The 19,404-nt window shown below is 42.4% G+C and overlaps 1 protein-coding gene and 1 long non-coding RNA gene across 3 annotated transcripts in view; both read left to right on the forward strand.

The window, feature by feature from the left end:
* The window catches only part of LOC142047816 (uncharacterized), a 15,722-nt gene extending 13,130 nt beyond the window's left edge, over nt 1–2,592 (forward strand). Inside the window, exon 2 of the long non-coding RNA XR_012657074.1 lies at nt 1,924–2,592. This is a non-coding gene — a long non-coding RNA (uncharacterized LOC142047816). The remainder of the gene's footprint in view (nt 1–1,923) is intronic.
* Nucleotides 1–19,404, forward strand: part of IDE (insulin degrading enzyme) — a 117,401-nt gene that overhangs the window by 55,229 nt on the left and 42,768 nt on the right. For both annotated transcript variants that reach the window (XM_075072701.1, XM_075072702.1), the window contains exons 10-13: nt 3,547–3,627; nt 6,167–6,270; nt 11,691–11,793; nt 13,646–13,768. In XM_075072701.1, the coding sequence (XP_074928802.1) occupies nt 3,547–3,627; nt 6,167–6,270; nt 11,691–11,793; nt 13,646–13,768 (411 nt within the window). The remainder of the gene's footprint in view (nt 1–3,546; nt 3,628–6,166; nt 6,271–11,690; nt 11,794–13,645; nt 13,769–19,404) is intronic.

Consider the following 19,404-nt stretch of genomic DNA (forward strand, 5'->3'; position numbering starts at 1 on the left):
TAAGCTAGCTTCAGCTGGGGACACTACAGGCTTGTCTACACAGGGAATAATGCTAGTACAAATACACCACTATAGCAATACTGGCAAAACTCCCCATGTGAAAACACTTATTCTGGACTCAGAGCGCCATTTTCTGCTTCAGCTTATATTGCTTTGAAAGTGACACCAGCGACACTGGGAAAAAGCCAGCTTCACCCATAATAAGAGTGTCCGGATGGGGCGTTACACTGGTGTAACTGTCGCTATATAAGTATGCTGGTAACATTCCCCATGTAGACGAGCCCAACAGCATCAACTTGGGTCACAAAAGGGTTGTGTTTTGGTCAACCTTAGCTAAATCTGGTCACTTTCCCCACCTCCGCCATCACTGCTAAGTGAGACCTGAGCAGGTAGGGCCAGGATCTCCTTAGTCATTGTGAGACGGCCCCTCTCTGAGTGTCTCTTTTCATCTCCGTCACTGCCGTATTCCCTCACTCTTATTTCTGCTCCACTTGCACAGAGTGGTCAGTTCAGTAATTGCCTATTACATGAGTCCAGTATCAGACACCAGCTGTGTCATGTGGGTAATCTCACCTCCTCTGGGTGTGTTCAGACTCTCGTTCATGAGACAGCCCTGCCTCTCCCAAAGGTACTTATCTGTCCCCCTTTGCTGTAGTAGCTGGGTGACCCACAGGCTATAATATATTGATCCTCACAACACACCTGTGAGGTATGGAGTGCCTGTTTTCTCCATTGTACACCTGGGGAACAGAGGCACAGATATTTCCATGATCAATCAGGGAATCTCCAGTGGAGCAGGGACTGGAACACAGGTATCCCAAATAGAACTGAGCAAACAGCTGATTTTTTGATTCGGTGGCAGTTTCAAAACATCAGAAAAGACAATTGCTGCAGGTTGAACCAAATCTGGATTTTTCAACAAACTAAAATGCAAAAGAAAATCCACTTTTTGTCAAAAATACGATGTTACTCAACTGGAAACATTTGGCTTCCAGGAATCTTTAAAAGGGTCGATTCATAAGGATCCTTAGGTGCCATTCATAAAATGGGCAGTCGAGAATGGGGTCGTTTGCCTCTATGATCTGTGCTCCAGTGGTTAGGGTACTAGCCTGTGATGTGAGAGACCCAGATACAAATCCCAGTCCTAGAACCCTGCTGGTGAGTGCCCTGGCTGGAGAGACAGGCTGCTCGGAGAGGGGTGGGAGTCTCTCAGACTCTTCTGTTGAAACTGTCCCACTTTATATCAGTAACCACATGTTCATTGCTGCAGGGACATGAGTCAAGGTCTTCTATATCCTAGCTGCATGCTCCAACCACTAGGCTGTAGAGCTATTCTCATGCTTGCTCCCTGAGCCAATGACTATTGAGGTATTTTATACAAAGTGGAAAAGCTTCAACAGCAAGGCTGGAAGAGATCCACCATTGAACACTCTATGGTCTGGGGTTACGGCACTCCCCTCAGAGACAGGAGTCTTGCATTTAAATTTCTACTCCAGCACAGGGACTTGAAGCTGAGTCTCCAACATTGCCGGTGAGTGTTGAACCTTGGCTAAAACACAGACCTCTGCTGCTTTCTCCTCCTCCTGCCATTTTGTGAACAAGCCCTAAGTCTCTTTGTGAATCCAGCCCCCTCGCCCCCAGTGTTTTGGGCCAAAAGTATTAGGCAAATTCACGTCAAATAGTTTCAGTCAATGAAATAAACTGTTCAAATGAAAAATTTCATACAGTTCTAATCCCAAATGCTAGAATGATGCCCTAACTACTGGAACATCCTTCATATCTTCCTCCTTCACGGCTTCCANATTTAAGGAGGCAGTTAACTCGATATTAATGACGACGTCGTGTGAACGGATACAGCGTTAAATCGGTATATCGGCCATTAAACTGATTTAAAGTCGCAGTGTAGACCTGGCCTGAGCGGAGATTTCTCCAGTTCATATGGTTAAAGACAGCTCCAGGAAAACCTTTTCTCGCCCTCCTAGTTTCTTGTTATGCCTTCTGCAGGGGCTCTGAAAGGCCTCTGCCTCTCTGTTTCTACCATTGGCTGACAGATCAGCAGAAAAAAGGGAAAAGTGCAGGTGTTAGTTTCTTTATTCTTGTTCATTGTAACACTGAATATTTCATGCAAAAACTTAAACTTCCGTTGCCAAAGTGCTATTTTGGATAAGTGTTCCTATTGGATTCCAACCCTTTGCTCACATATGCTAATTGGGCAGCTTCCTCCTTCTACTTCTCCCCATCAACCTCTCCAGTTTATCCCTACTCTAGAATTTTTCTTCAGTTCCATGTTGCTGCTCCTCTTTCTCAAGATCCTGCTGTGTAAATTTTACTTTCTCCTGCATAGCCTTCTCACAGCTGCCAGAGCTCATTAAATTTCAACAGCTTGGTCCCTCCCACCCCCATTCCCTATGAAGTTTCCTTGGATTTGGATATGTGAAGAGAGGAGAAAAGAGCATGAATGTTTTTAAGGCTTGTAAAGCTATCTTAGGCTCAGTTTCCATAAACAATATAACACTTTCTATAAGAATTAACTGGAAACCGCTGCAGGAGATATACAGTCTAACAAAAAAATAAAAAATAAAAATATAAAAATCTCTGATTAGATTTTCTAATGCTCTTTTGGGAGGGAGGATAAATCAAAATATTGGTAAGTTAAATTGAAATGGTTTTCTGGTAATGAAGGATATCACTTAGCTGTATAGTTCTCTACTGTGAACAGTGGTAGGGGTGGTACAGATCCAAGAAACATTATTGGAACCAACTAGTGTGCACTGAATTATTGTGTGCCAAATAATAACTACCACACTTTTATGTAACTGAGAGGAGAGTTTGGCCTTTCGTGTTTCAAACATATACAAAAGTCAACAATATGTTGTACTCTAGGTGTTCTAAGAAGAACGGAAAGAATATTTGTTATAGCCAGTTTGAGTATTTAACGTGCCCATAGTAGTAAGAAATTGATGTAAATCCTGATAAGGCTTTGTCTGTGAGAGAAGTTGTGCATCAAGAATCTTCTTCAGGTGGTGATGGATTTATTAAATGTTATTGCTTAGGGCCTAAGAGCTGCAAAACCCCCATGTGTAAATCGGGGAGGATTTAAGGAGAGAGGAGTCTCAGAGCTGGGTTGGGAGCAGATCCTTCCTAGTCAGCTCTGCTTGACAGTTACAAGCTTTTGATCTTGCCACCTTTCTGTCCTTTGTCCTTCTGAAGCTGAGTTGTTTTTTGAAGCATTTGAATGTAATAGCTGATATCACTGGACTACTGTCTAAAGAAGTCGTCACCTAGTGATATAAAATCATGGGATTTTCAGTTATTGGATGGTATATGATAGTGTACAAAAAAGGGTAATACACTGATTCATTTGGTTATTTAAATTGTTAAGCAACTGACAGGCATTTGATCAAATGTCCAGTCCTTTATTTTCAGTTATTTGACTAAATGACTAGTTTGATCTTGAGTGTAAAGTGTATTAATTAAACTTTTATTATTCTTACAAAGTAGAAAATGGCTTTCCCATGCATAATTTGATTTAATTTTTTCTTTTAGGATCTAAATGCTGTGGCTTTCAGATTTAAAGATAAAGAACGACCGCGAGGTTATACATCAAAGCTTGGAGGGATTTTGCATGTAAGTAAAACATTTGTATTTTGGGCAATCTTTGAATGGAAAGAAATACATTACTGTTCTTCTACAATTGCACATGTGGGTTTGCATGTGTGCTATGTACCTGAGTCTGGAATCTTTTTACAAGCAGCATCATTTGCCCTGTAGTTCTCCTCATGCTCTGAACCAAGGGCATAAAGGGTGGTGTGCGAAGATGCCTCTCCACTTTCTTCTTTCCGCCGCAGAGTCTGAGTTGCAATCATTGGTGTCTTCAGCTCCTTTCTGCTGCATCATAGCTTTAAATATGTTGGATATAGCTGGTTTTTAGAAGTCTAATAGTTTTTATGGCATAGTATAGCATAGTATACTTAGTATTTTTACCCTATTTCTTCCCCACCTGGGGAATTCAACCTCTTCACCTGCACACAGAAAAAGTCTGGGATTATGCCCAGAGTCCAAAAAACTATTTTTCCTGCCCTCACTCTTTTTTTTCTGTGAGCAACGAACATCAACGTTGCCTCTGCTGCCTAGGTGAGGCTCACACCTCTGCCAAGTGCTGCATCTGCCACTCTTCCTCCCCCATCCCCCTGTCACTTCCCACCCCTCAGTTGAACTAGGGAGTTGGGAACAGAGACTTGGAAAATATCTGATGGAGAAGGCAATGTAGCTGGTATTCTTAAGGTCCCTGGGCTGGGAACCAGAGTAGTGGGTGGGCCTGGGTCCCGTCCCCCCCTATAGGCCACTGGGGAACTAACCTACAATCAGATAGTGATAAATCCCCAGAAGGGGAACTGAACTACGCAGTGGCTCCGCTGAAGAGCTGGGACCAGTATAGACCAAGAGGGTGAAACCATTGCCTCCTGGGAGGAAGCCCTGGGGGTACAGCCTGATACCAGGACCCGGACTATTTAAAGACTGTAGAGACACCCAACCAGAAGAGGTGCTCGTGAGAGATGGGTGCCGCACGGTTACAGGGACATTATTCCGTCAGAGGAAGAGATTATCCCAAGAATGCAGAATTGTTCTTCCATCCCACCTGCCAGGCTTGAGGAGCAACCATCAGTACCATTGGTTCAGCTGGTAGTCTGGGATCCAGCCTTCTCTTCTGATGAGTTAGAGGTTCTGTGGGAGTCTCTGTAGCACAGGGCAGATGCAGCTCCAGATTCAAGCCTAGAAGAGCAGGGTTTCTGCCTCTGACCAGACATGACTGGCCAAGAGACATTTGATACCCTATGTCACTGGGTGCTCCATTCTGCTGGTTGTGTTCCCTTTAAACCATGCAGTTTCCCAAGAGTCAATCAAGTGTTGTGCACAGCTCTGCTAATCAAGTGCACATCTGGCAATGTGTGTTCAGGTGCCCCTCCCCCTTGCTGTTCTGCAGCCGTGTTGCTCCTGCCCTCTCCCTTGGAGCCCCAGACCAGCTGCTCCCAGGACCCCCTTGCTTGCTGTACTATGTGGAAGGGGGAAGGGGGAGGATACTGATGTCAGGGTGTCCCCTCCCCTACATAACCCATCTCCGCACAGCAGGGGTGGGGGGACAGGGCTTAGCTGCTTACAGCTGCTGGGGTCTGAAGGAGCCTTCTGGTCTGAAGGAGCCAAACTGGCACCATCAGAAATTAGGCAAGTCCAGCCTGAAAGACAGCAGAGCCATAGCCAGGCTGTCTAGGAGATGCACTGATTTCAGTAGCTCCCCCAGGCAGTTTCCATCGTTAGGCAATGATAGAGACCGCAGCAGGAAAGTACAGATGCCATTATCACTCCTTTGGCATACACACCAGAGACTCAATGGGGCAATCTCAGACCTAAAGTCGTGCTACTACAGCTTGAGCTAAAGAGCTAAGTCTCTGTATCTGTGGGCAGCAGCAACCCATATGCTCTGTGAATAGGCACAGAGGTGGACCATTAACACATGGGTTGTGCTGTTACCTGGTGGAATCCTTGCAGTAGCTTCCTTGCCTTCCTCAGTTTGAATCCTAACTGCACCATCGCTGCCTGCAGAGGTTGCAATTTGTACCTCGCTTTGTGCCCATTGAACACACAGTCCAAAAATATACTGTTCCTGTAAATCCAGCTTACTCTGTAGAATCTTAAGGAAAATGATTGTATAACTTGGTGTTCTAAAGAAATATTTGAAAACCCCGAATTACTGTAGCAGTATATATTGTGTTCTTAGATACTGGACATGTTCTTTCATTTGAAAAATTAGCTAAGTTACAGTTATAAGGATCATTTTAGAGTTCTGAAACTTGAATTCTTGAGAGTCTGTGTACACATACTATTTGCTGCTTTTAACTTTAAAAATATCCTCCAGGGGTCACTATCTTACCATATTATTTTTACTTAGTTTTATATTAATAACCACTATAGTTAGGTTGGCTTTTTAGATTTCCATATAATAATGTATACAGAACCTAATATAAAATCTGTCTGTTCGTCATAATAATTATTTTTAAATTCTATTTTAGCTTAATGCAATAAGGCTTTTTTTTTTTTTTTTGCTTTAAAATGTTTTCTATTCAAAAGGCCTTTTTTAAAATTGTTTTTTAAATTATTATTATTTTAGTATTATCCCATAGAAGAAGTGCTTGCTGCTGAATATTTACTTGAAGAATTTAGGCCTGATTTAATAGAGATGGTGCTGGATAAATTGAGGCCAGAAAATGTCCGGTAAGTTACCCTGCAATAACTTTTTATATTTTAAACCAAATATTCTGTGATGAAAATAAATGAATAAGTGAATGTAACTACTACTACTAATACAGACAGATGGGGAAATAAAAGTAAACAATGAGACAAAATATTTGGGTGACTTTATTTGATCCATTTATGCTAAAAATTGTCACAGGGTGGTAGAGGCATAGCACACAGTAATTCTGGTAAGACAAGCTAGTTCTTATTTGTTTATCCATTTGGATATGTGCCATGTCACAGTTTAAAAAAAAATTAGACAGTTGTCACATGCCAGAGTCACTAATCATGTGGCTACTTTTCCAGCACGTGTTAGGGGATTTTGCATTTTTATTTTTTAGCATTCAGTTAGGGCTACCCATCAGTTGTTGTTGCCTTTTAAACTTGCTGGTATGTCCATGTCCACATTTCTGTAAATCTATCATAAATCTGGGTTGATTTGGTTCAGTTGGTAGCAGTTGAGCCAAAGGATCATGTCCCATATTAGGACTTGCCTCTTACCCTTGGTTTACAGTGAAGTGTACAGCGAGAGGACAGGAGTACAAACTTCAATTAAAATGTCGTTTCTTCTTGACTTTGGCTGACTGGATGAAAGTGAAGGGTCTCATGACACCTTTTGTGAAAGAAAAGTAATGTAACGTATCTTGCTAATTTTTTGAATGCACATGGGGCGTACTTAACTGCATAACTTTGTATATGTAACTCTTCTGCTATGCTATTATTTGTTGCTGTCACCTGTTACGTCTTGTCATATATTTAAATCGTAAGCTCCCTAGACAGGCAAATTGCCACCTTATTTATTTATGTAATGCCTAACAAACATTTGAGTGCTCAAGAAACAAAACATAATTAATTCTCATGGTGGACTTCCCTTTAGCAGACATTATCAACAAGTTTTGCACTATTGCTTTCCCCTGTTTTGCTCTTGTGAGTGTATGGACTGAATAGCATGAGTTTTTAACTCTCCCTCTTACTTCCAGAATTTCCCTTTGGCTAGTTACCTTTTCAGGAGCATAAAATGGCTGTTATGGTTAAGAGGAAAACATGTACGGTATATGTCTATACTGCAGTTTAAACACCTGCAGCTGGATCATGTCAGCTGACTTGGGTTTGCATGACTTGGGCTGCGAGGCTTCAAAATTGCAGTGTAGATGTCTGGGACCATCCCACTCGTGGGATCCCAGAGCTTTGGGCTGCAGCCCCAGCCCGAACGTCTACACCACAATTTCACAGCCCCATAGCCTAAGCCCTGTGACCCCGAGTCTGCTAAAACCTGGACAGTCGTGGGTGTTTAATTGCAGTATAGAGAAATGTTTTCCTCTTGATCGTAACAGCCATTATATGCTCCTGAAAAAAGTAACTAGCCAAACTAGACATACCCATAGCTGCTCCACTTGTAGCAGGGCAGTGTAAACCACCCTGACTAGGTCTCTGATACTTCTTATGATAAATCTCCCAGGCCTGGTCTACACTGGAGCGGGGATTGATCTAAGATACGCAACTCCTGCTACAAGAATAGGGTAGCTGAAGTTGACATATCTTAGATCGACTTACCTCTTGTCCTCACGCAGCACGGAATCGACGGCCGCTGCTCCCGCGTTGACTCCGCTTCCGCCTCTCGCCCTGGTGGAGTTCCGGAGTCGAGGGGGAGCGTGTTCGGGGATCGATTTATCGCGTCTAGATGAGACACGATAAATCGATTCCTGATAGATCAATCGCTACCCGCCAATCCGGTGGGTAGTGTGGACGTACCCCCAGCCATTGTTTTGGTGTTCTCGAAGGCAACAAACATCAACTTCAAATTAAGCTAGAGAAGAAGCTAGAGTTCAACAACAAAACAGCTTTATGTCAGATAGTTCCCTAGGCTTCCAAGATAGGACTTGGCCTTGGGAATGTGACTCTCTTTTTCTCCTTGTCTCTCCTTCCTGCCTCACCTACCTTTTCTGATAGTCAAGATCTTTGCATCTTGCAAGAGCATGTCTAGAGAACTCTTTCATTTTTGCCAACCTCAGGCAAACAGCTGCATTTATTAGAAAAAGGCCTACTATTGAGGCCTCCTTGGTTCCACCATTAAAAGCTAAAATCATTCCTACTCCCTTTGTCCCATCTGACAATGTATCCTTAAATATGGTGAGTTGCTTTTTTAATGAAAAGCACTAACCTAGAACTTTCCAACATTCCATTTCTGTCCCTGCTGTTTCTTGCAATTTTGACCTAATCAAGTCTGAATTATATAACAAGGACAGTCTCTAAGAGGAACTATGTGAACATGGAAGGCATTTTGTCCATAATGACCTACTTTCTTATACTGAACTATTATCAAGTTACAGAAGGTAACGCCTCACTTTTGGAGGAGCTAGAGGTACTTCCTCTGAGCTTTCAGAAAAAGTTGGATAATGCAGTTGTTCTGGAGCTGTTAACCATGCAGCAGGTAACTTACAGCACTTTGTGTCTACAAGCACCTCACTCTGCTTATTCGCAGCCAAATCTTCTAACTCTACAAATTACTAAATGAGAAGGCAAACAATGGACCAGTGGCTAATTGCTCCAGAAATTTCCCTCTCTCAACTGAGGGCATTGATAATCTCTAGGTTCCTCTAATGGAGAGAGATGAGGAGTTTTCTCAGTTTTCATCCGATGCTGTCTACGTATCAGATAAATATTGTCAAATATTTTATTTACTGTATTTCTAAGCTTTCACAACTGCACAGGCCCCCTCATAAGTATCCAGAATCTGTTCAGTTTTTTTACACCTGGTATCCATATATCTCAGTGTGATTTCCCTGGACTTTAGCTTGATCTCTGCCAGATCTATTTAGCTATTATTGACTGTAATGTACCAGTTGTTCTCTCAAAAAGATTCTAGTTTGTTTGTGTGTCTCTCTCTCTCACCTCCCCCACCCACCAGTGTGATAGATGAGTGTATCTCTACTAGTTATCTGAGGCATTTAGTCTCCAAGGTGTGGGACAGTGTAGGGGGATGAAATATGGACCTATGCACCACTGTAGTTATGAAGAAATCCAACACCTTGGTTTTGTTGCTCAGCTAGTAGGGTCCATGGAATTTTATCTAGTTTATAACAATTATTTTATGAAGTAATATTTAGGTTCAGTAGGATGGCTTCAAAGGGAAAAAAAAAAGGTCATAAAAAAGAAGTCTGAGAAGCACATCAAATTCTAAAAGACCTTTTTTTATTTTTCATAGTCTCTTAGCAACTTCATTTCTAAACAACAGAGCTTCTTCACCAGCTGTCCAAGTCAGAATGTAAAATGTAATTGAATTATATAGCTGTGGCACATTTTTGTATAATCAGTAATATCTCTAGCAGGTTTTATCGTGGTAAGTGGGTAAATATCTGCTGTGTTGTGAGGACAAATACTTCTCTAATGATGGAAGGCTTTCCTCTCTGCTCCTTATTGTTTTTTAACATTCCTCCTTTTTATTTATATATTATTTTAAAAAATAAAAATACACACTAAATATATATGAGGGCATGAGTCAGTTTTGTATATGATTGGAATAAAAATGTTTATAAGACCATTGCATTTGCTATGGCAAATCAGATCAGTATTCTGTCTCTGATGATTGTCTCAAGCTACTGTTTCTGAATAACTTTTTTTTTTTTTTTTTTTTAAATGCCAGTTGACCAATGGTTTTTGAGGTGGGAGGTAAAAATTATCTTCCTGACCCCTGCAGTAATTTTCTGTATCCCTGAAGCATGAGATTTGATCATCCCTCGTTAGCATGCCTGACTAGAAATATTGGTCTCAAAATTATCTAGCCTACTGTACAAATCCTGCTTCAGTATTTGAATCTCTGGTGATATTCCGTGGCAGTGACTCTAGATGTTGGGGGTAGGGGAGTATTTCCTTTTTTTAAAAAAAAATGCCTACCATTTACTACATCAGGTGACACCCTCACCCCCTGAGGTGCCTTTATTACAAGGCACAGACTAATTTCACAAGCATTTCTGAATTTTTACTTCTAGAATGAGTGAAACATTGTATTTGAAGTTACGTATAATATATTCCAAATTTCCCCTCCGTGTCCCACTAAAAATGTGGTCACATAATCCATTAGTTAGTAGAATAGTTAGATGTAAATCAATGCACATTAAGAACACTAACATTCCATACATTTAAACTTTTCTATTGCCGTTTTATAAAAGAAATTCTTCACAAGAAACATACTCATTATTTGTTTGATACTGGTAAATGTCCACATCCCTCCTATGGGATCAGGACCCAGTTGTGTGGTACAGTCCCATAGGAGACTGTCCCTAGCTTGAAGAGCTCATCATAGTCTAATAGAATATACACAGCACATGTGTTTTAGTGTGTATTTTAACCATCTGCACAAAGTTTGACATTTTGTTAATTATTTTGCTATTAAACATCTCTATGAAATGTTGAATTTATGAAGAAGATAATGAGGATATGACCTTTCTGGATATGCAATAACTGTTTCAGAATTCTCATAAATTTTATGCGCCTTTTAATCTAGTTTTTAATTCCTGTTGAGCTTCTTTGTTGAATATACTATTTTGCAGTAAAAACTGTTATAGAATTCAAGGTTTTGTTTTCTTGGCACTTATTGTGAACACTTTTGAAAACTTCTTGTTTTGTAATTAGCTACTTGTACCGTTTCTCCTCTTTTATTCTAGATTTCCTCCTCTTGGCCATGTCTTTTGTAGGCTTCTGATTGACAATGTGTATTGATTTAAAAAGTATAAAATAAACTGCTACCACAGTGAAGAGGTCCATTGCTAACCAATAAACAGCAATTTATGTGTAACTCTGCATACAGGGTTCAGCATGCAGGAGTAGGACCTAAATCTGTGTGGTTATAAACTAGGTCATGCATAAAATGTGTATATTGAAAATCCTATCTTTGTACAGTTGCTACTTCAATTAATAATTTGGTCTCTGATGTAGGTGTTGAGAAAAATGCAGTAGTCATATTACAGATTTTGTGTAGGATCTCTTAGGATCATTGTTTTAAATCTGCTCAATACAAATCATAAAACAAGGATGGAGAATCCAAGAAATCAGAAATTGCATGCAAGTTTGCACACAGTCCTGACCTCTAGAGCTTCATTTGCTCTGAACCGTAAAATTATTGTGGCTGAACAAGTACAAATTGAAAGTTTATGATTAAGGGCTTATGACTGTGTGTTAAATTTGGATACATGCATATGTTGGCCTAAATGTTCCTGCGGTTTCATTTGGAGATGGTATTCAGTTGCAGGCAGTATGCATCTTGAACAGCTTCTAAGTTCCATGCTGGAGATGACTGCATTTCAGTTGTGAGTGAAATGATCTCTCACGCTACTTTGTATATTTGTTGGTAAAGTATTTTGGTACCTAAGTGTTTTTGATTTTTGTCTGTTTGTTTTTAGGGTTGCAATAGTTTCTAAATCTTTTGAAGGAAAAACTGATCGAACAGAAGAGTGGTATGGAACACAGTATAAGCAAGAAGCAATTTCTGACGAAGTCATCCAGGCATGTTAAAATAATTACTAGATTTTCATTTCTGAAATAAAATTTTTTGCATATAGATTTAATTTTCCTGTTTATGGAAAGGAGAATTTGCACTTACAACTGCCATTAGCAATGATATTTCAGTCTATTTGGCAGCAATGGAGATTAGACCCTCATTTAAAAGTGTTTCAAGACTTTTCATTGCATGCTACAAAATAGTACATTGAGGTACTTTGTTATGGTAGCTATAAATTAAATCCACTGAAATCAATGGGTCTTTGCACATTTTCTTTGTAAGAACTCGATAATGTGCAATACATACTTTAAAAAATAAGTTACAAAAAACTTGTGGCTTATTTATCTGATTCTGGACCTTGGAGTTAATGGTAAAATTCCTACTGACTTCTGATTGGCCCTCTGTGTGAATTTTTGTCTGTAATCCTAGCCATATTGAAGACGATAGTAGTTGTGCAACTGACTTCAATAGGGCCTGGATTTTTAAACCCTTTTTTTTTTTTTTTTTTTTAAAACAACCTGGGCGATTTTAATTGTTTTCAGTGCCAAAAATCTATTGATCAACAACATTTTGTTTGCAAAGATAGTTTTAGTTAGAAGACAAGGATTTCTGACTTGGCTATAAACTAATTTTCTTTCTTCTGTAAAAACAGATCCAACATAAAATAAAAATTTTGTTTTGCTACAAAGGAGTGAATTTTAAAAGTTATATAATCACACTTAAGCTAAAGTAACTTTTATGAACTATAATTGTCCTGAAAAAGGAATTTATAATGGAAATACCATCACATTTAACTATGGTTCTGAGGCTGATTCAAAATGTATGTATGTTTTTTCTCAAGTTTATATAATGAATATATTGTGCAAAATTTAGTGGACTTCTGTAAATGAAAACCTTAGAAAATAGAGGGAAGCGTGAAACAACCCTCATCAGATAAAATTATCTATCCACTTTAAAATGAGTTGGCCTTGCAGTATGCCCGAAAGAAATACTAAGACTCTGTCAGGCCACACATCCTAATCTGCTTAGAACAGAAATAGTCGAGAAATTCCTCACCATATTCAACATATTTAATTGAACAAGTAGAACCAAAGCTGGAAGAATTCTATGTATACATTTTATGTGGTGCTTTCAGGGCCGGCTTTAGGAAGTGCAGGGCCCAATTCAAACAATTTCGACGGGGCTCTGGAAGGGATGACTTAAAAAAAAAAAAAAAACATGTAAAAAAAAACACACGGGGCTTCTATTCACTGGGTGGTGCTCTGAGTCTTTGGCGGCACTTCGGCGGTGGGTCCGTCACTCGCTCGAGGTCTTCAGTGGTGCTGAAGAACCCGCTGCCCAAGTGTCGCCGAAGACCCAAAGTAAGTGAAGGACCCGCCGCTGAAGTACCGTTGAAAACCTGGAGAGAGTGAAGGATCTGCCGCTGAAGTGCCTCTGAAGACCCAAAGTGCCGCCAGGTGAGTAAAAATTAAAAAGGCGCCTCTAGCCAGGGAAGGGATTCTCACTGGGCATGGGGCCCTCTTAGGCGCGGGGCCCGATTCGGGGGAATTGGTGGAATAGGCCTAAAGCCGGCCCTGGGTGCTTTTATTGAGCCAAAAACAAGAGGATGCACAGAGCTGAAAAGGTGGAATGGAGAAAGATTCCCTACCCCTATATACCTTTTCTAATGATCCTTTACTTTCCTATTTCCCTTGTTCAGAGAACTCTCTCCTATTGGCTGGCCTTCTCCCACCTCCTTCCCCAGTTCAGACATTTTTCTGCTGGTCTTATGTTTTCTGTTACAGAGCTACAGGATTTAAGTATACATCCATCTGCTAGTCAGAAATTTAACTAATAACCATACTGTTGTTTATCCAGAAATGGCAAAATGCTGACCTAAATGGGAAATTCAAGCTTCCAATGAAGAATGAGTTTATTCCTACTAACTTTGAAATTTTGCCACTAGAAAAGGATGCACCACAGTACCCTGCTCTTATCAAGGTAAGGATATGTATTACTTACATCAAATGGAAGTTATGTCAGCCAGCTAGCTTGCTGGAAGGTTAACTATTATTCCCTGATAAAAGCTTTAAAATAATCTAGATTAACCTGTCATATATAGCTTATTCATACAGATTTTTTTTGAGCATTTGTTGGTAAGTCAGAAAGTAGAAAAGGTCATTCTGTTGAAGCTGTGCATGAAAAGAGCTTGCAATTGCAAGCAAAGACACCTATCTGCTCCCTAGCTTTCTGGTAGCACCAAGCAAGGTCACCCATCACACTTTCAGCAAAGTTCAACATTTCTAAGTACTAGAAAATAATTTCTCGTCTATTTAGAGCCAAGAAATAGTTTTACTCTTTCAAAAGTGATGAGTTTTACTGAGTTGGATGTAGGATGAACCTTCTGCAACTCTGTCCTGTTGCTGCTGGATCACAGAATGAACGTAGCTTATCTAGCACACCTGGGAGTTCTCTATGACACTAGTTCTCAACCAGGGATACATATACGTCTGGGGGTACGTAGAGGTCTTCCAGGGGGTGCATCAACTCATCTAGATATTTGCCTAGTTTTACAACAGGCCACATAAAAAGCGCTGGTGAAGTCAGTACAGATCAAATTTCATACAGACAATGACTTGTTTATACTGCTGTTGTACTATACACTGAAATGTAAGTACAAGATTTATATTCCAATTATTTATTTTATAATTATATGGTAAAAATGAGAAAGTGAGCAATTTTTCAGTAATGGTGTGCTGTGAGACTTTTTTTTTTTTTTTGGTCTGATTTTGTAAGCAAGTAGTTTTTAAGTGAACTGTAACTTGGGGGTACGCAAGACATATCAGACTCCTGAAAGGGCTACAGTAGTCTGTAAAGGTTGAGAGCTGCTGCTCTATGGTCTTCTCACTCTTGCTTTTCCAGAGATATTGAAAGCATGTATGCTGGCAGGACACCAAATCTAATAGATCTCTTCAGTCTCTAATTTTTGTGACATGAAACCACAGTAGATAATTCAGGAGATTAATATTTGTGCATCAATGAGTAGCAGTAAAATATTGTAATCTACATTGATGTCTTTTGAATTTGAAGTTAACATAGACTTCCAATCAGGAAAGTATATCTATTCAGAGCAGCACTTAAACATGTGCTTAAGTTCCAGCTCATTGGGACGTAAGCACATGTGTACATGCTGTCATGAACAGGGATGACTTAAGTCTGAGTTTAAGTGCTTTCCTGAATTAGAGTCACAGGCCACGTCTACACTACGGGATAATATCGAATTAGCTAAAATCGGTCTAATAAAATTGATATTATAAAGTCGAATGTGAGCGTCCACACTAGGCCCGTTAATTCGATAGTGTGCGTCCATGGTCCATGGCTAGCGTCGATTTCTGGAGTGGTGCACTGTGCGGTAGCCGTTCCGTAGCACCCAAAGTTCCGTTGGTCTCCCTGCCCTTGGAATTCTGGTTGAGAGCCCATGGCCTGATGGGGCAGAGAATCATTTGTCCACGGTGGTTCGTTACAGCACTCACCCCTCCCTTTGTGAAAGCAGCAGACAACCGTTTCGCGCCTTGTTTCCCCCTGGGTGAACTGAGCAAACGCATAGCCACAGCAATCATGGGACCCTGAGAATCAGTAACGCTATCGTGACCGTTGTCAACACCTTGCGCACTCTCTGCTGGCTATGCTGAAAACCATGAACTGTAAAGGCAGGAGGGAGTAGGAGGCAGCTTATGGCAGAGCGGCGAACGAGAGCGATGAGGACATGGACGCTTTAATTCCTCCCAACCGGCGGGCCCGTGCTTTTGGAGCTATGCGGGTAATGGGGCAGTTCTACCCATTGAACGCCGATTTTGGGCGCGGAAACAAGCACAGATGGTTGGACCGCATTGTTTTGCAGGTGTGGATTGATTCGCAGTGGCGCGAAAACTTTCGATACTAAAGCACTTCTTGAACGTTGTTGACTTGCTTTCCCTGCCCTGAACCGCCATAATACAAACATAGAGCAGCCTCACGTGGAGAAGCGGAGTGGCTATAGCCCTCTGGAAGCTTGCAACGCCAGACAGCTACTGGGTCAGTCGGGAATCAATCTTGGAAGTGGGCAAATCTAGTGTGGGGCTGGCTGTGATGAAGTAGCCAAAGCAATCGTTTAAGTGGCTGCTATGAAAGGTTGTGACTCTTGGAAACGTGCAGTGACAGTGGATGGCTTGCTGCAAATGGATTCCCTTAACTGTGTGGGGGCCATAGATGGACCCATATCCCATCTTGCCCCCGGAGCACCAGGGCAGCTAGACGGTAAAACTCCGACAGGGTACTTTTCAATTGTGCGCCAAGCACTGTTGGATCACAAGGGACATTTCACCAAACATCACGTAATGGGATGGCCAGGAAGGGTTCATGACGCTTGGGTCTTCAGAAGCAACTACTCTGTTTCAACGGCTGCAGCAAGGAATTACTTCCCAGCAGAAAATAACCGTGTGGGGATGTTGAATGCCTGTAGTTATCCTGGGGACGCAGCCTACCCCTTGATTGCCATGGCTCATGAAGCCACTACACAGGCAAGCCTGGACAGTAGTTCAGGAGCTGCTTCGCTACAGGCTGAGGCAAGTGCGGATGGGAGAGTAGAATGTGCATTTGGGCGGTTTAAAGGGCGCTGGCGGATCATTACTTTACTCGCTCAGGACCGTCAGCCAAAACCAATGTCCCGTTTGTTATTGCTGCTTGCTGTTGCATCCACAATCTCTGATGGTAGTAAGGGGAACATTTTGGCAGTGTGGAGGCTGAGGCAAACACCTGGCGCTGAGTACGAGCAGGCCAGAGACAGGTCGATTAGAAGAGCACACCTGAGTGCGCCGGGCACATCAGAGAAGCCTTGAAACGGTTTCGCACGGGCCCAGGCGTACGGTTGACTGCTGTGTTTGCTTCCCCTGTAATGAACCTCCCCCTTTGAGTGATCATTCCTGTTAAGCAACCCCCTTCCCCTTGGATTACAGTTGCCTGAAGGAAATAAAGTCAGTATTGTTTAAAAATTATGTATCTTTAATTAAAAAGTCGTATTCCCTGTTAACAACCCACCCTCCCCCTTTGATGTAATTTTTCTTTATTAAAAAAAAGTATAATTATAAAAGAGGTAGAGAATTATTAAAGCGTATCCTGGTGCTTGTTGTTTGGAAGGAGGGAAGGGATAAAGGCATTAAGCACATTTCAACGTAATTACAGCCTTTTGCTTGCACTCTCCAGGGGTGGAGTAGGCGGGATCAGAAAGCCTGCTCCCCGCGTTCTTACACGTCTGGGTGGGGATATATGAGACGTGGGAGCTTGAAGTGGTTACCCAGGGGCTGCACGGCACTCTGTACCCGCTGCTTTCCTGAAGATCCACCATGCATCTGAGGATATCCAGTTTGATCACGCAGCAGCTCCAGCGTTGATATCTTCCTCTCTATCTTCCTGCCTACACCGCTGATCTTCCTGCCTACACCTCTGATCTTCCTCCCGCCACCTCTCAGCTCGAGCGTCTCTCCTATCCTCCCGTTCACTGCCATCTTTCCTGTATTTTGCTAGCACATCCTTCCACTCATTCTGATGAGCTCTGTCACTGCGGGTTACTTCCATGATTTCTGAGAACATTTCATCTCGAGTTCTTTCCTCCTCCGCTTATCTGAGCTAGCCTTCGGGATGGCGTAGGGATGCCGGACAACTGTGCAGCTGCATGGGCATGGGGAGTGAAAACAGGGAGAGAAGTATGTAAAAAGATACATTTTACAGAACAATGCTAGTACTCTTTCACAGTGAATAACACTATCCACCTTACATAGCACATGTGATTTCACTACAAGGTCGCATTTTTGCATCGTTTAAATATTCTGTGCCTGTGGCTGTGGTGTTGCTGATCTCACACAGACGCAGGTCCGGGCACCCAACTTCCATGCGGCGATGGTAAGGCTTTAAAAGTATGACTTCTCCAGCGTTCATATACACAGTGATCTATGATGCCTTGTTCTGTTAAGAGGAACCAGCAAACCCCAAACCCCCCTCTTTCCCCTCCTCCCCACCGCATGGCTGCTATCATGTAAGATCGCTGCTAATGATCACCCCTCCTTCACCCCCGCGCACGCGTGGCTGGTAGCTGGAAGATTCCTGCTCGCCAAACGCTGAAAACTCAGCGCTATCCTTCCTCCCCTCCCCCGCTCTCTGCCCAGTAGCAAAATCGCCATGTCTGCCCCCTATTTAAATTCCTGAATTTCAACCAGGTTACAATGGATGATATAACTCTCCTGAGAATACCACCGCAGGATGCAGATCGTATGTTTCTGGAATGCCAGCAGTGCCCCGGGCTATACGCAGCCGTGCTCTGTGAAGCAATGATTCCTAATTACTTGCTACATGCATGGCGTGGAAAAGTTTCCTACAATGGTGGACCGGATAAGGCTGCCTTGCCCAGAAATCTTCTCATAAGGCTTTTGAGTACCTACCAAGATCGATTCATGGAGATTTCTTGGGAGGATTTTCGCTCCATCCCCAGACATGTTAACGAACTTTTCCTGTAACTTTACTGGCTGCGAGTGCATCACAAGCCCTGATGGCAATGCAATCATTAAAAACCGCTTTTTTAAACCATGTTTGATATTTACAAAGGTACACTCACCAGAGGTCGCTTCCATGGCTTCACTGTCTGGGCTTGTGGCTTGGGAGGGCTGGGACGGTAATTCTGGGGTCTCAAAAAGCTCCTGGCTGTTGGGGTTAACGGAGTGCTGTGTGCTCTCACCAAGCTCTTCCTCATCTTCATCTTCCTCTCATCTTCCCCCTCCGCAAAATCCTCAGCCACGGTTGATATTATAACCCCGACGTCTGAATCCAGGGCCAGGGGTGGGGTACTGGTTGCGCAGCCCCCCAAATTGCATGCAGCTCAGCATAGAAGCGGCATGTTTTCGGCCCTGACCCAGACCTTCCCTTGCTTCTCTGGTTTTCTGGTATGCCTGTCTGAGCTCCTTCAATTTTACTCTGCACTGCACGGAGTCCCTGCTGTGGCCTTTTCCCGTCATAGACTTTGAAATTCTTTCAAATATTTTTTCATTTCGTCTTTTAGAACGGAGTTCTGTTAGCACTGAATCCTCTCCCCATATAGCGATCAGATCGAGTACCTCTTGTGCGGTCCAGGCTGGTGCTCTTTTTCGAGTCTCAGGAGACTGCATTGTTACCTGTGCTGATGAGCTCTGCGTGGTCACCTGTGTGTGCTGATCTCAGAGATCCACGCTGGCCAAACAGGAAATGGAATTCAAAAGTTCGCGGGGATTCGGGCTTTTCCTGTTTACCTGGCCAGTGCCTCAGTGTACTGTCCGCTGCTCTCATGAGTGCCCCTGGCAGAAAATTTCTGAAAGCAAAATTGGATTGACTCACTTGGGACTGAGTCAATCCCTCCCTTATGGTTTCTAAAAATAGAGTACGTCCTGCCTAGAATAAGGGGCAAGTGTATTAGAGAACCAGTGTATCAGAGAGCACAGCTGCTCCATGTCAGTATTCAAGGGGGTGCCCCTGGAACAACCGCACCCGTTGCTTGCCTCCTCCCCAACCTTCCTGGGCTACCGTGCAGTTCCCCCCCCCCCCATTTGTGTCATGGAGTTATAAAGAATGCAGGA

The sequence above is a fragment of the Chelonoidis abingdonii genome, chromosome 15, assembly GCF_003597395.2.
Source record: "Chelonoidis abingdonii isolate Lonesome George chromosome 15, CheloAbing_2.0, whole genome shotgun sequence".
In the NCBI taxonomy this organism is placed as follows: domain Eukaryota; kingdom Metazoa; phylum Chordata; order Testudines; family Testudinidae; genus Chelonoidis; species Chelonoidis abingdonii.